The 16,779-nt window shown below is 39.4% G+C and overlaps 1 gene segment (V, D, J or C); it reads left to right on the plus strand.

Annotated features, from left to right (window-relative positions):
* The first annotated feature begins 441 nt into the window (after window positions 1–441).
* Window positions 442–1,594, plus strand: LOC126083639 (T cell receptor alpha variable 1-2-like). The segment is given in 2 exon segments: window positions 442–559; window positions 1,197–1,594. Coding segments are annotated over 2 exon segments (477 nt in total).
* Window positions 1,595–16,779: the final 15,185 nt, after the last annotated feature.

Consider the following 16,779-nt stretch of genomic DNA (forward strand, 5'->3'; position numbering starts at 1 on the left):
AAAAAATATCTGACCATCTGCTGGGGGATCAATTTTAAGGGTAGAAAAACTCTCTCTTATCTCTTTCTTACTGCCACAAACATCACCACCAACACACACACACACAACATGTGCATATTCTACTTCTGATTGCACCCGTTTGCATTTGACCCTGTTTTGAGAAAGAGAAGCACTTAGTGTCTGGAGATTGACCACTTCTGCCTTTGCCTTATGTTATTCTTCCTGTTTATCTTCTCTGTTCTTTACACGCAATTCTGTTCAGTGTTCGTCAGAATCACTTAGTTGAAGATTCACCAGCAGAAAATGTGTACCTGCAGACACTCCTAGAAGGGAAGCCATAGCTGCTCCTGTAGAAGGTTAACGTCACCCCTTCACAGCAGAAGCTCCACCCCTTGTGCTTCTGGGTTTTGCCTTCAGATTGATCTCTCCTCTCTCACCCACATGGAGGGTGTCTATCTTCTGCAGATTCCAGCAGCTCAGGAACTAGGGCTGCAGCGTCAGGTTCGTCTCCTGCAGCAGATATGGGGAATTTTTCTTTATGTTTCCCTGACAATGGGAGGTAAGTCTCAACTTAATAGCACACACTGTTGTGAGTTTTCAAAATAATTTTCTTCCAGTGAAATGTTTACCACTTTTGATGATTGTAGGTGAAACAGTCTTTCCTGATACATTTTTTCCTTATGTGGTGCTAATTATCTCCCTCTTCCTCCTTCTACCTCCATTTATGTATTTTTTTTTCTCTCCATCAATGCAATTTTTTGTGATCATGAGGAAATTATCATTATTTTTCCATATCTTTTTATTGTGGTATATATTTAGGCAACAAAACATCTGCCATTTCAGCACTTTTCACATGTTCAAGGAGCCCTGGTGGCGCAGTGGCTAAGTGCTCAGCTGCTAACCAACAGGTTGATTGTTCGAACCTACCAGCTGCTCCATGGGAGAAAGATGTGGCAGTCTACTTCCATAAAGATTTACAGCCTTGGAAACTCTATGGGACAGTTCTACTCTGTCCTATAGGGTTGTTATGAGTTGGAATTGACTTGGTGGCAGTGGGTTTGGTTTTTCGCATGTACAGCTCAGTGACATTAAATATGTTCTTCAGGCTGTTCAACCATTATCAGGAAATGAGTATTTCTGATGATGATGTGGCTTCCAGGAGTGCTGCCCTGGTGACAGTGTGTGTCTTTTTATAGGCACTGTGGGGCAAGACATTCAGCAGCCCACTGAGCTGACAGCTATGGAAGGAGAATCTGTCCAAGTGAACTGCAAGTACCAGACATCTGGGTTCAACGGGCTGTCCTGGTACCAGCAAAGTGATGGTGGAGCACCCACGTTTCTCTTTTACAATGTTCTGGAGCGTTTGGAGGGGAGAGGTCGTTATTCTTCATTTCTTAATCGCTCTAGTGCGTACAGTTACCTCCATCTGACGGAGCTCCAAATGAAAGACTCTGCCCGTTACCTCTGTGCTGTGAGAGACACTGTGATTATGAGGCCTCTTCAGCTGCACCAAATTCAAAAGGCGACCACAGCAGCTAGAAGTGATATTTCCTGAGTGTACACCTGCTATAAACTCTGTTTGCAGAATAAATTAAGACTGGAGGCTTTGGAACCAGGCTGTCTGGATTTGAATACGCCACTTTCTAGCCGGGCAGTCTTGAGCAAGTCATTTTATCTTTCTTGAGTTCATTTTCCTCATCTATAAAATGAGAGTGAAAATAGTATATGTCTCACAGGGTTGCTGTGAGTTATGAATGAGTTTTTATGTATCTTGTGACTTAGAACAGTGCTGGCATATAGTAAGCTCTGTGTGTTAGCTATTTCTGTTCTAATTTTGAATTTCCAGCAAGTGTTATGTAGCAGGGTCTCTGGGACTGAATTTCAGTATTTCTCTACCCTTGGCTTGTGGAAAGTGAAATTCTGACCAGCAGTGTCACTGAAGTTGAAGTTACCCAGTGCGGTAACTCATGTTGTTGTCATCCCTCCCCCCGCCCCCGTGGTCCTCCTGCCATACCAGACCATACAGGATCCGTTGTAATGGTTTTTCTGCTAATGTTACTTGTAAATGTTAATTCCCATATATCACTCATTCTTTTCCTATAATTACTGCTTCATTCTCAAAAAAAGTTATTGATATAGGTCCACAAATATCAAGTATCACAATATAGTAGCTAAACCACCAGAAAATTTGACAAAATCAATGACTATACAAACACTGGCAGTAACAAAAACAACAGCGTATGCTTGTAGCAGATAAAACTATGTTATTCCAAGTGTCATTGTAGTTAGCTAATAATGACAGCTCTGACCGTAGTACATTAGAAGGTTCAAAAAGTAAGTTAGCATAGAATTTTAGCTTGTAAGTATATTGATACGGGTAAATTCGGCTTATGAAAAATGTTTTTGTTGTTATAACTAACTACAGGCATTTTCAAATAAAAAATAATAAATTTCTGCTGAAATACTGCATAAAAATTTTATAGACAGCTATTTTGGTGTCACCTCCTCAGATAGTGCCACCCGATACAGTCCCCACACCCCTGCACCTCCCTAGGGATGCCACTAATCCCGACAACTACTTATATTTTGTGGATCTAAGGCTGTGAGATGGAGTTTTTCTACGGGTTAGGTTCTTTGCTCTGGGAGAGATCATTATAATAAATCCTAAATTTTTTGCAGGGGCAGGTGGGCAAGACTCTGAACATTGAAAATGCAAATGCTTCAGAAGGAGACATTCAGTATTCTGGTTATAATTATGATTGAGGTTGTCAAGGGTTTCATTTTACTTGGATCCACAGTCCACACCCATGGAAGCAGCAGTCAAGAAATCAAACGACGCATTGCATTGGGCGAATCTGCTGCAAAAGACCTCTTCGGAGCGTTAAAAAAACAAAGATGTCACTTTGAGGGCTAAGGTACGCCTGACCCAAACCATGATGTTTTCAGTCATCTCATACACATGGAAAAGATGAGCAATGAGTAAGGAAGACTGAAGAAGAATTGATACCTTCAAATTATACCGTTGGTGAAGAATATTGAATATACCATCCACTGTCAAAAGCACAAACAAATCTGTCTTGGAAGAAGCACAGCCAGAATGCTCCTTAGAAGCAAGGATGGCGACACTTCGTATCACATGCTTTAGACGTGTTATCAGGAGAGACCAGTCCCTGGAGAAGGACGTCATGCCAGGTGAAGTGGAGGGTCAGAGAAAAACAGGAAGACTGCCAATGAGATGGACTGACACACAGTGGCTGCAACAAAGGGTTCAGGCATAGCAGCGATCACGAAGGTGGCACAGGACTGGACAGTGTTTTGTTTTGTTGTGCATAGGGTCACTATAAGTTGGAACTGACTGGACAGCACCTAGCAACAACGAATATTCATTATGTGCATCCTAGAGAAATTAACATGATCTTAACATATTTTTAGGATTTATAAGACAGGCCAGAAATGAGGTCTAGGAGCTTTGGACTTGGATGCATAATTAAATATACAGAGTAATTACAGCTGTGTAGGAATACCTAGGCATAGAAAAAAGATGGGAAAGAATTACAACACTCCCTCCCCATTGTGCCTTTCCCTTACTCAAAATCTTGGTATGTATAGATTTTCATTTACTTCTCAAGAAATTTGCTAATATCATAACTATGTATAGATCCAAAAAAAATACATATGTACACATATTGGGTGCATTCAGTCAGTTCCGACTCATAGTGACCCTATGCACAACAGAGCAAAACACTGCCCAGCCCTGCACCATCCTCACAATTGTCATGCTTGAGCCCATTGTTGCAGCCACTGTGTCAATTTATCTCATTGAGGGTCTTCCTCTTTTTCGCTGACCCTCTATTTTGCCAAGCATGATGTCCTTCTCTGGGGACTACTCCCTCCTGATAACATGTCCAAAGTATGTGACATGTAGTTTCGCCATCCTTGTTCCTAAGGAGCATTCTGGTTGTACTTCTTCCAAGACATTTTTTTGTCAGTCCATAGTGTACTCAATATTCTTCGTCAACACCACAATTCAAAGGCATCAGTTCTTCTTTGGTCTTCACTACTCATTGTCCAGCTTTTGCATGCATATGAGGCGACTAAAAATACCATGGCTTGAGTCGGATGCACCTTAGTCCTCAAGGTGACATCTTTGCTTTTCAACACTTTAAAGAGGTCTTCTGCCACTGATTTGCCCAATGCAATGTGTGTTTTGATTTCTTAATTGCTGCTTCCATGAGTGTTGATTGTGGATCCAAGTAAAATGAAATCCCTGACAGCCTCAATCTTTTCTCCATTTATCATGATGTGGCTTATTGGTCCAGTTGTGAGAATTTTTTTTTTCTTTACATTGAGGTGTAATCCATACTGAAGGCCGTGGTCTTTGATCTTCATCAATAAGTGCTTCAAGTCCTCTTCAGTTTCAGCAAACAAGGCTGTGTCATCTGCATAATGTGGGTTGTTAATGAGTCTTCCTCCAATTCTGATGCCCCGTTCTTCTTCATATAGTTCAGCTTTTTAGATTATTTGCTCAGCATAAGATTGGATAAGTATGGTGAAAGGATACAACCCTGATGCACACCTTTCGTGACTTTAAACCATGCAATATCTTCTTGCTGTATTCGAATGACTGCCTCTTTATCCATGTACACATTCCTCATAAGCACAATTAAGTGTTCTGGAATTCCCGTTCTTTGCAATGTTATCCATAGTTTGTTATGACCCACACAGTTGAATGCCTTAGCATAGTCAATAAAACATAGGTAAACATCTTTCCGGTATTCTCTGCTTTCAGCCAGGATCCATCTGACATCAGCAATGATATCCCTGGTTCCACGTCCTCTTCTAAATCTGGCTTGAATTTCTGACAGTTCCCTGTCAATATACCGCTGCAGCCACTTTTGAATGATCTCCAGCAAAATTTTGCTTGAGTGTGATATTAACGATATTGTTCTATAATTTCCACATTCGGTTGGATCATTTTTCCTGGGAATAGGCATAACTATGGATCTCTTCCAGTCAGTTGGCCAGGAAGCTGTCTTCCAAATTTCTTGGCATAGACGAGTGAGCACTTCCAACACTGCATCCGTTTGTTGAAACATCTCAATTGGTATTCCATGAATTCCCGGAGCCTTGTTTTTCACCAATGCCTTCAGTGCAGCTTGGACTTTTTTCTTCAGTACCATCATTTCTTGATCATATGGTACCTCTTGAAATGGTTGAATGTCAACTAATTCTTTTTGGTATAGTTACTCTGTGTATTCCTTCCATCTTCTTTTGATTCTTCCTTCGTGGTCTAATATTTTCCCCGTAGTAGAATCCTTCAGTATTGCAACTCGAGGCTTGAATTTTTTCTTCATATATATATATATATTACTGATATCAGCAAATTTTTTGGGAGGAGGGAACTTGGGAGCAGGAAATATCAAAGAAAGGGGAACTGCTGTCTGGGACAATATCTTAAAAGTTAGGTTTTCCAAAAACAGACCCTGAGGCATGAGTTTGAGTGCAAGTAGTTATTAGAGAGGTGATCCTAAGAAATGTCAGTAGCAGAGTGAGAAAGCGAGACAGGGAAGGGAAGGAAACCAGTAGAAGATAAATTATCAAAAAAGTTACTCTTGAGCACAACTGGAACTTAACCCTGCTCTGGAGCCAGTAGAACACAAACTTAGAGTTATTCTGCTAGAGGAGTGAGAAAATTGGGTTATTTATTCATCCACAGTGTTAGTTATTTATTGCTGCATAACACATTGTCCCAAACTTATTGGCTAAAACAACAGACATTTCTTACCTCCTGGTTCATGTGGGCCTGGAATTCAGGAGCAGCTTAGTTGGGTAGTACTAGCTCAGGGTCTTTTGTGAAGTTATAATCAAGATGAAGTCATTTGAAGGCTTGACTACAGCTGAAGGTTGCACTTCCAAGACGGCTCATTCACATGGCTGATGACCTGGTAGTTGGGTAGTTGGTTTCCTCCAGAGTCATCCAGCAGGCGAGATTCATCCAGCAGGAGAGAGTGATCTGGGAAGAAAGAGAGAAAAAGAGGGAGGACAGTGTTTTTTTTTTTTTTTATGATCTAGCCTCATCACTTCTGCTCTTGGCAATGTAGAAGGGGGTTGATTACTCAAGGGCATAAATGCCAGCAATCACAGCCTACCAGAGATGGCAGAGATCATTGGGACCATCTTGTTGACTGGCTACAACATTCACCAATACCTCTCAGTCATTGAGAGTTTCTCACTGGGAGAATTAATTTTCTGGTGTTCAGGGCTTACTGTGCATGCTCCAGTTGCCAGAAAGAGCCCACAGGCAAAGAGTTGCAGGTACTAATATTTGAAGTTGGGCCAACATACGTAGACATGAGAAATGCCCATGGGATATGTTGGGAGGTCACTGACAGCGTCAGTCTACTCCCTTGTATTGCTTTGATTCATTCACACCAACATTAAATTAACTCTGTCCTGTCACTTATATATACAAAAGACTTAAAATTGAAGAATTAGTAAGACAAGTACAGTTCTTGCTACTGCAGTTGGTCCCAAGACCATAATTATTATCCATCACCACCCTTCTCTGTCACCCATTCTAGATTTCCCTCACTCCCATTCAGCATTCCTCCTGGTCTGGGTTGCTTGCTCAATGTGGTGACCCAGACCTCCATCCTTGAGGGGAATAAGCCCCTGGATATCAGGCCCTTGTCAGGCCCTGGTTAGTGCAATTTCCCTTTCACTGTTATCATGCAAGGAAACACCAAGATGTCTGCCAGTGAATCTCTTGAATTCCATTCATATGTCTCTTTGCCCCCAATGTGTAGCAACAACTCTATGTCCTTATGATAATCACAGTCGACCCCCTCTGCCAGTATAGTTTCACAAAATTGGGAAGTGTTTAGCTATTCTTTCTTTGAATATTTTTTTCGGTCTCTTTCTTCCTTCAGGGAATCTGATGATTCAAATTTTAGATCTTTTGTTATTGTCTTATATGTTCCTGAGATTCTGTTCTTTTTTTTTTTTTTAACCCCTAGTCTATTTTCTTGCTGTTTTTTAGGTGGAGTAAATCCTATTGAGCTAGTCTCAATAGGATTCTATCTTCACTCTACTATTAAGCCTATCCAGAGAGTTTTTTAAAAAATCCAGCTATTAGATTTTTCAGTTCTATAATTGCGACTTGATTCTTTTTCATAACTTTTTTTTTTGGCTGAGATTTTCTATTTTTTAAATTTGTTTCAAGAGAATTTATAATTGCTTGCTGAAGCACTTTTATAATGGTTGTTTTAAAATCCTTGTCTGATAATTCCAACATCTGATTCATCTTGGAGTCTGTTGTTTTTTTCATTCATGTGTGATTTTCCTGGTTCTTGGTATGATGAGTGATTTTCTATAGTATTCTGGACATTATGGATATTATATTATGAGATGGTGGATCTTATTTAATCTTCTGCAGAGGATATACAGGAGGCAATAAGGCAACCCAGGGAATGCACCAGCAGTGTCGTTCCTCAAGCCTTGAGGTCTCTAGGCAGTCCACTGTTTCATTTTCCAGAGATTTTCTATGCTTGTTTGTGTGTTATGTCCAGGAGCTTTTAGCTGTAAGAGGGAGAATCTAGGAGGACTAGGGCTACTCCATCTTGGCAGAACTGGAAGTTTTTGCCAATATATTTTCATTTTTCCTTTTTGGAACACGAAAAAGAGTGAACACAAATAAAAACTCACAATGAAATATGCATAGCTAAAATGTATGCTTTGTTTTTTGTTTTTCCTGTGTTTCATGGAGTTTGTGCCTATACTTGTGTCTACATAGATACATAAGAAATAAATCATGAGGCTGTGGCTTTTCTCAGGCCATGTTTCAAGAATTTTGACCTTCAGAATTCTAGCTGCTGGAAGCCAGAAACTCTCCTTTCAGTCAGGTCTGGTTATGAGCATGTCAGCACTGCACTTGGTTAACTCACAGAAAGAACACATGCAGCTGGCTGTGAGCATCGACTACAGTTTTTAACTTTTTAGGGGCATAACTAGGGTATGGAAGGTATGGCAAGTATTGCCCTGGCCCTGGGCATGTGGCACCACTGAGCGGTTTCTATTAACTCAGTATGGCCAGTGGCGTATCTACGGAAAATGGTGCTTATGGCAAGCACTGAAATTGCACCCCTGTCCAAACATCTGACACCCCTCTTTTAAATAACGTTACCATAATATCAGCTCAGAAATACAAGTCAAGCTTGTTAATCTTTTAATTAACACGTCCCTGTACTTGAGGAAGGATGTTGGGCCATACTGGGTTAATAGAAATTGCTCAGTGGCGTGAGCGCCCAGGGCTGGTGCAGTACCCTAGATAAAACAAAAACAAAACAAAACAAAAAACTGAACCCGTTGCCATGGGGTCGATTCTCATTCATAGTGATCCTATAGGACAGAGCAGAACTGCCCCATAGAGTTTCCAAGGAGTGGCTGGTGGATTCGAACTGCTGACCTTTTGGTTAGCAGCCAAGCTCATTATGCCACTGAAAAATCAATTAACTAGTAACCTTTTGATCGCATTTGTGCTGTTTTCTATACAAAACTACTTTCAACACTTCTCTACAGCATAGAAATTTTGTTTATTTCCAGAACATATTTAGGGAGATATTTTTAAAGACACATAGGTGAAAACACCAGACATTTCTGTAGTGTGTCTTAAATCTCAACAAAAAACAAGAAACCACTGAGTTTAGCAAGTCAGTTTATTCTAGGAGTGTTTGTTTCCATTTTGGGACAACCCTATATCCGTGTATATGTAAAATAACTTTCACTCCCCTCAGTCTGCTGAGAGAGTCAGAAAAAGAAGACCTCTTCTCTCTTTTTATTTTATACACCTTGATAAAGTCTAAAGAAGCTGGAGCATTAAACTTTATCTCAATTAAAAAAATAAATAACAGCTCAGACCTACGGTGTTTGGAAGGTCTTGAACTTCCACTGTTTTCAACAATCAATTGCTTTAGGTATTCTTCTTTTATTTTAACAAACAAGTACAGTAATTACAGCTTTTCAAATAACATCTCTTACTTAAAAAATCAAAGGAAAAAAAAAGGAGCCATTCCAACATTCTATCAGGCCAGGAGCCAGTGATAAGAATAAGACCAATGGATCTAACCACCAGGTGTCAATTGTTGTACCTCCTTCACCACAAAATAGGCCCCTTGGTCTAATGTGATGTTATGAATGTTTACATGACAATACATCAGGCATTCTTTGGACTTTCCAAGACACTAAAGAAAAAAAATGCAAAAGTATGTAAAAATGCAATTTGCTATTAAGTAGCTCAAGGGATAGTATATCAAGGGCTCATTATTTGTCTCTGCTGGTGTCAGGTCAGACATTCAGCAGTGGCATGGACAGAGCAGTCTCAGAGACTACAATCCGGTATTGTTGAGCCCATGTATAACCTCTATTCTTCCACAATGGCTACTCTGTTCAGATGCTCAATTTTGAGCACAGCAGTGGCTGAGCAAAGAGGCTAAATTATTTACATTGTGAGTCATTCTATCTACTTGGTTGTTCAATGCTTTCTTTGTGGTGAATGTTCTGTAGTGGGCACTGATATGATTCACAATGGTCTACATTTATTGGACAACTCACTTAAGTCCATCCTCATTCCTTTTTTGCCAGCCTTCCTTCATCTTTCCAAGTCCCTGTTCAACCAACCTTTTACTACTGCCAAGTAGTCTATGTATATCCTTTCTTATCTCAGGGTACTTCTCCTTCCAAGTTGAGGACAAGGTGTATGTTCAAAACTTTATGCAGTAATGAGATTCTTCTTCATCATTGCCTTACACAGGTACTCTTGAATGATATTGTAGACTGTAGCATAGCACAAGTCTGTTTTTGGCTTGCACCAACATATTGAGCTACCTCATCCATGAACCAGGTCTGGGATATTTCTTCTTCCATTGGTTGGTCTAGAAAATCCCCCATGATGCCATAGGTGTGAGCTGAGGGAAAAAGGTCAGTACAATGGAGATAGGTGACATAGGGGCCTGGATCACCTGCTTATTAGTGTCCAACATCCTCAAGATAAATTCCTTTCTCAATTCACCACAAGTTGGTCTTAGTAACTGTGATGTTACAGCATGGCAGGTATTATCACCACCCCACTTATCACTAGCAATGTGGTCCTTCTTGTTATCTGAATGGCGAGTGTTCAAATCTAGAATTCTATCCTGAGGATCTGATTACAAGGACCATACTGGTCCCAACTATATTATCTTGGGTTTCTCCAAAAGCAGACTCTGAGACAAGGATTCAAGGGCAAATAGTTTATGTAGGAGGTTCCCCCAGAAACTACTAGTAGGGGTGTGAGGAAGTGACTCAGGAAAGGAAGAGAAGGCAATAAAGAGTATGTTATCAATCCAGTTACCACTTTGGGCTACTGGAGCTTACTCTTCTTGGAGAGTCCTGAGATCAAGTGTAGAACATGAACTTCAGAGTCATCTCACTAAAGGGTCAAGGGAACTGGGATATTTATCTACTGTCTTAGGCTGGGTTCTCCAGAGAAGTATATATTTATACACTTTACTGATATATATATATATGTGTGTGTATATATATGTATGGAAACCCTAGTAGCATAGTGGTTGAGAGCTACAACTGCTAACCAAAAGGTTGGCAGTTCGAATCCACCAGCTGCTCCTTGGAAACTGTATGGGGGCAGTTCTACTCTGTCCTATAGGGTTGCTAAGAGTTGGAACCGACTTGACGGCAACGGGTTTGGTTTTTGGATATATATATGTGTGTGTGTATATATATATATACACACATATATATACACACACACACATATATACTATAGGATCGATATAAGTCAGGATTGCCTCGACAGCACTGGGTACTGGGTATGTGCATATATATATATCTATATCAGGGAAACTGCTCTCATGATTGTAGAGGCTGGAACATCCCAAGTTCGTTTATCAGGATACAGACTTCTCCTGATTCATGTAGCTGCAGGGGCTGGTGAACCCAAGGTTGGCAGGTCAGAGAGCAGGGCTCTTGCTCACAAGCTGTGAAGATCAATGGATTCCAAGATCAGCAGGGAAGATCACAAGACTTCTGATTTATTTAGCTGCAGGGGCTGGTAAACGCGAGATAGGCAGGTTGGAGAGCAGGACTCTTGCTCACAGGCTGTGAAGATCGACAGATCCCAGGACTGGCAAGTAAGCTTTTATCTCAAGTCCCAAGAACTGGAGGTCAGATGAACAGGAGGCAGCTGCAGGATCCAGAGAGGGCAAAAGCCAGAATACCCATTTATATTCAGATGCAGGATAGTCCTTTTCAACTGTCGGCTACTCACAGCAGATCCCACCATGGAGTGATCACATATAAACACTGAGAATCATGGCCATGTCAAGTTGACACACAATCTTAACCATCACATCTACCAACTTCTTGGAGGCATTGATTAAGAGCTTATCCTGGTGTTCTAGCACTTCCTTGGTACTTCTGGGTTTCCTTGCTGAGTAGGAATAGCAGGCTTTTATGGATAGAAAGCCTCCAGTTTAAGAGTTACAGAGCTGGCAATTGGAAGCAAAACTGTAGGGCACAGAAATGGTAAATGACAAGAGGATATGAGTGGGACACAGACAATGTCTATTACAGAAAAGACTCTGATCAAGATATCATTTTTGGTTCTACCCAAATTCTCTGATAAAAACAGAGCAACTAAGATAATAGAACAAAAATACTCATAAATGATATATACAATAAAGCTGGGGCCAAAGAATCCTCATGTGTAACAGAATACAAGTAGATGGGGCAAACCACAACAAATAATAGAACTACATAAGACCCTGGTGAGTTTAAGAGCTGTGCAGAAGTATTGAAGTGAAGTGAGAAAGGTATCTTATGAGTTCAAACATATAAAAGTGAAGGTGCAGGAGGTATTGAAATAGAATAATTGGTTGAGAGTTTGTAAAGGAAGCTTTTAGGAAGTTCTTATTTTTTTAAAAATAATATGAGTTTTCAGTGAAAGTTTACACAGTTAGGTTTCCATTTGACAATTTCTACACAAATTGTTCAGTGACATTAGTCACATTTTTCATAGTGTGTCAACATTCTCTTTAATTGTGTCCTGGTTGCTCCATTTCCAGTATTCTCATTTTCCTGCTCCCTTATGTTTTCATGTTTGCGTTAGACTGATTGTTGACATTTTGGTCTCATATAGATGTTTTTTTACTGGAGTGCTGTACTAAGGGGTAATATCCTTTATTTTGTCTGCCAATCTGTTATTTTCCTAAAAGGTGACATCGGGGAATAGTTTGATAAGAAAGTTCTTAAAATGAACATTTAGAGGCCAAAAAAACTCTTCGATATTAAAGGCATGATAGCAGAAATAAAAAAAATCAGCAAGCATTTTGGAGGATGAAGTTAAGGAACTCTTATGTGGAAAGAAAAAAAAAAGATAAAGAGGCAGGAAATAAGAGATGAGAGAATTTAGAATATTAGCCTAGGAAGTCCTACATCTTAATATAAGGCATTTCAAAGAGAGAGGTCACAGGAAACAGAAGGAAGGAAATTATAAAAAAAAAAAGTCAGAAACATTTCCTAGAATTGAAGGAGATAAGTTTCCAGGTTGAAATGGCCCACTGAGTACCTGGCACAATGCATTAAAGAAGAGGTACATCAGGGCACATCACTGTGAAACTCCAAAACGTTGGGAACAAGCTTCCAGAATGAAAAATCTACTCAGGTATAAAGGATTGGAAATTGGAATGCCACTGGGGTACTTAACATCAGTACTGGTAATCAGAAGACAAAGGATCAATGCCTTCAAAATTCTGAAGGAAAATGATTGTCAGCCTAGGATTCTATATCCAGCCAGCCATCAGTCAAGGATATGGGTAGAAAAAAAAAAAAAAAAAGATATTTTCACATAGGAAAATTTTTAAGATTTTCTTCTTTTCCCAGGAAGATATTGGAAGATGTGCTCTACCAAAAGGAATTTGTAAACCAAGAAAGTGAAACACATGGAATCCAGGAACGGGCATAACCCACACAAAAGAGAGGTGAAGAGAGTTCCCAGAACGATGATGTCAGGAGATCTTAGGACAAGAGAGATGTGAGAAAGGCTTACAGAGTACACAGTCTGGATTAGAGACAGAGGACAGAGAGCTTCAGGGGCACTGTCTCTAAAAAACAGATAAAAATTATTGTAGAGTATTTGTGAAAGAAAAGATTAAAATTTCTGGAGTCTGAGGGTGTTACTAACTGAAAAAAAAAAAAAAAAACCCAAACCAAACAAACCACTCGGTTGCTGTTGAGTTGATGATGAGCCCATGTGTGTTAAGAGTTAAAACTGTGCTTCATAGGGTTTTCTTTTTTTTAAAAAAAAATTTTTATTGCATTTTTGCTGAAAGTTTACACAGCAAATTAGGTTTCTATTTAACAATTTCTGTACATATTGTTGAGTGTCATGGGTTACATTTTCCACAGTTCGTCAACATTCTCATTATTTCTATTCTGGTTGTTCCATTTCCATTAATCTAGCTTCTTTTCTTCCCCCCGCATCTTTGCTTCAAGGTAGATCTTGATTGGTCTCGTATAAATGATTTTTTTTTTTTTAATTAAAGGAGCACAGTACTCATGGGTGATAACTGTTTATTTTATGAGCTAAAAGGTGACCTCTAGGAATGGTTTCAGTTCAAAGTTTAAAGGGTATCTCAGGGCAATAGTCTTGGTGGTTCCTTTAGTTACTACCAGCCCAGTAAGTCTGGCCTTTTTTTTTAAGAATTTGAGTTTTGTTCTACATTCTTCTCCCATTTTATCTGGGACCATCTATTATGTACCTAGTCAGAACAGTTTGTAGTGGTAGCCGGGCACCATCTAATTTTTCTGGTCTCAGGATAGATGAGGCCATGATTTGTGTAGGCAATTAGTCTTGTAGACTAGTTTCTTCTTTGAGTCTTTGATTTCCTTCTTTCTCTTTTGTTCCAGACTAGTAGAGACCAATAGTGATATTCATAGGGTTTTCTATGGCTGACTTTTTGGAAGCAGATGGCTAGGTTTATAATAGGTGCATAGAAAACCAGGCAAAATATAAAATGAGAGAATTATTAACACCTACCCACTAAAAAAAACCCACGAGGAAAATAAAATGTTACATTAGAAAGGAAATGTAATTGCAATATATCTTATAGCTCAGCTCTGAACATTATAAGTCATAATAACATAAATATAAAACAGATTTGTAGTTGTATATCCATAGTGAGAAGATAGGTGAGGAAAAGTGTGTGTGTGGGTGGTGATGGAAAGGCTTAAGAGAATAAATGTAAAAGAAAAAACAGTATAATTTTATTTAGAAATTTGAAGGTGAATGAAGAAACCTAGAAGAGTTGAAATGTTTTCCTCTGGGGAAAAATATGAAAGACTGGGGAGGCTGTATTTTTTCATAATTTACCTTATAAAATAATTTGAATTTTAAGAGTGTATATGTAGATCTCTGAAAAAAAAAAGCTGTCAAAGACTTTTTTTCAAATAATTATACCTTGTTTTACATTACTTTTTTTGAAAACCAAACCAATATTACTGTTCCCAATCTATTTTCAGGCTCTTTCTGCCTGAAAGTCTTCCATTATGATGTTATAAAAATTATCCAAAACCTCACTTTTATCATACCACTCTTCTGCTCTAAAACATACTTTGAGTGCCAACTGTTTACCATCAATTTAAATCCCTCTGTATCTGACTGTAAAATTTTGCTGAAGATCATTTGAAAGCTGTTACAGCAGTACATCGACAGGGAACTGCCAGAAATTCAAGCTGGATTCATAAGAGGACATGGAACCAGGGATTTTATTGCTGATGTCAGATGGATCATGGCTGAAAGCAGAGAATACCAGAAAGGTGTTTACTGTGTTTTATTGACTCTGCAAAGACATTTGACTGTGTGGATCATAACAAATTATGGATAACATTGCAAAGAATGGGAATTCCGGAACACTTAACTGTGCTCATGAAGAACCTGTACATAGACTGAGGCCGTTGATCCAACAGAACAAGAGAATACTGCGTGGTTTAAAATTAGGAAAGGTGTGCATCAGGGTTATATTCTTTTACCATAATTATTCAATCTGTATGTTAAACAAATAATCCAAGAAGCTAGACTATATGAAGAAGAATGTGGCATCAGGATTGGAGGAAGACTCATTAACAACCTGCAATACGATATGCAGATGACACAACCTTGCTTGCTGAAAGTGAAGAGGACTTAAAGAACTTACTGGTGAAGATCAAAGACCACAGCTTTCGGTATAGATTACACCTCAACATAAAGAAAATAAAATCCCTCAGAACTGGAACAATAAGCAACATCATGATAAACAAAGGAAGATTGAAGTTGTCAAGGATTTCATTTTACTCGGATCCACAATCAATGCCCAAGGAAGCAGCAGTCAAGAAATCAAATGACGCATTTTATTGGGCAAATCTGATGCAAAAGCCCTCTTTAAAGCTTTAAAAAGCAAAGATATCACTTTGAGGACTTAGGTGCGCCTGACCCAAGCCATGGTGTTTTCAGTTGCCTCATATGCATGTGAAAACTGGACAATGAATAAGGAAGACCAAGGAAGAATTGATGCTTTTGAATTATGGTGTCGGTGAAGAATTTTGAATATACCGTGGACTGCCAGAAGAATGACCAAGTCTGTTTTGGAAGAAGTACAGCCAGAATGTGTTTCAGAAGCAAGTATGGTGAGACTTCATCTAATACACTTTGGACATTTTATCAGGAGGGACCAATCCCTAGAGAAGGACATCATGCTTGGTATAGCAGGAGGTCAGTGAAAAAGAGGAAGACCCTCAAGATAGATTGACACAGTGGCTGCAACAATAGGCTCAAGCATAACAATGGTTGTGAGGATGGCGCAGGACAGGACAGTGTTTCGTTCTGTTGTACATAAGGTCACTATGAGTCAGAATCAACTCAAAAGTACCTAACATCAATAACAACAATATCTGATTGGCTTTCAAAGTCTTCTGTATCTGTTTGGATTTTTTTTCCATTACAAAACAAAATGTCCTCACTTCATGTTAGGGTGGCCTGGTATTTTTTACTGCATGCATTATGTTCATTTCCATTTCTCTGGCTTTCTGGAGGCCTCTTGTCTCTCCTCTCCCTCTTGTTTATGTATTTTTTTTTTTTCATTCTTTAGCTCAATTCTTATCTTCTGGCAGTCCACAGTATATTCATCTTCTTCAAACAACACTAATTAAGGGACATTCAGTGTTCAGCATATTGCCTGGCAAAAAAGAAAGTGCCAATAAATGTAGTTCAATGAATAAATGAAAAAACCCAGAGGCCCTGTCTTAGTTATCAGGTGCTGCTACAACAGAAATACCACAAGTAGATGGCTTTAACAAACAGAAGTTTATCCTCTCAAAGTCTAGTAGGCTAGAAGTCCAAATTTAGGGTTCCAGCTCTAGGCAAAGGCTTTGTTTTGCTGTTGGCTCTGGAGGAAAGTCCTTGTCATCAATCTTCCCTTGGTCTAGGAGTTTCTCCATGCAGGAACCCCGGGTCCAAAGGATGCACTCTGCTTCTGGTGCTGTTTTCTTGGTGGTATGAGGTCCCCTACTCTCTGCTTGTTTTCCTTTCCTTTTGTCTCTTGAAGGATAAAAAGTGATACAGGCCACACCCCAGGGAAACTCCCTTTACATTGGATCAGGGATTTGACCTGAGTAAGGGTGTTACATTCCACCCTAATCATCTTTAACATAATCTTGTCTTGGTTGGGTTAATCTTGCCTCATTAACCACAGG

Source organism: Elephas maximus, chromosome 10 (assembly GCF_024166365.1).
Source record: "Elephas maximus indicus isolate mEleMax1 chromosome 10, mEleMax1 primary haplotype, whole genome shotgun sequence".
In the NCBI taxonomy this organism is placed as follows: domain Eukaryota; kingdom Metazoa; phylum Chordata; class Mammalia; order Proboscidea; family Elephantidae; genus Elephas; species Elephas maximus.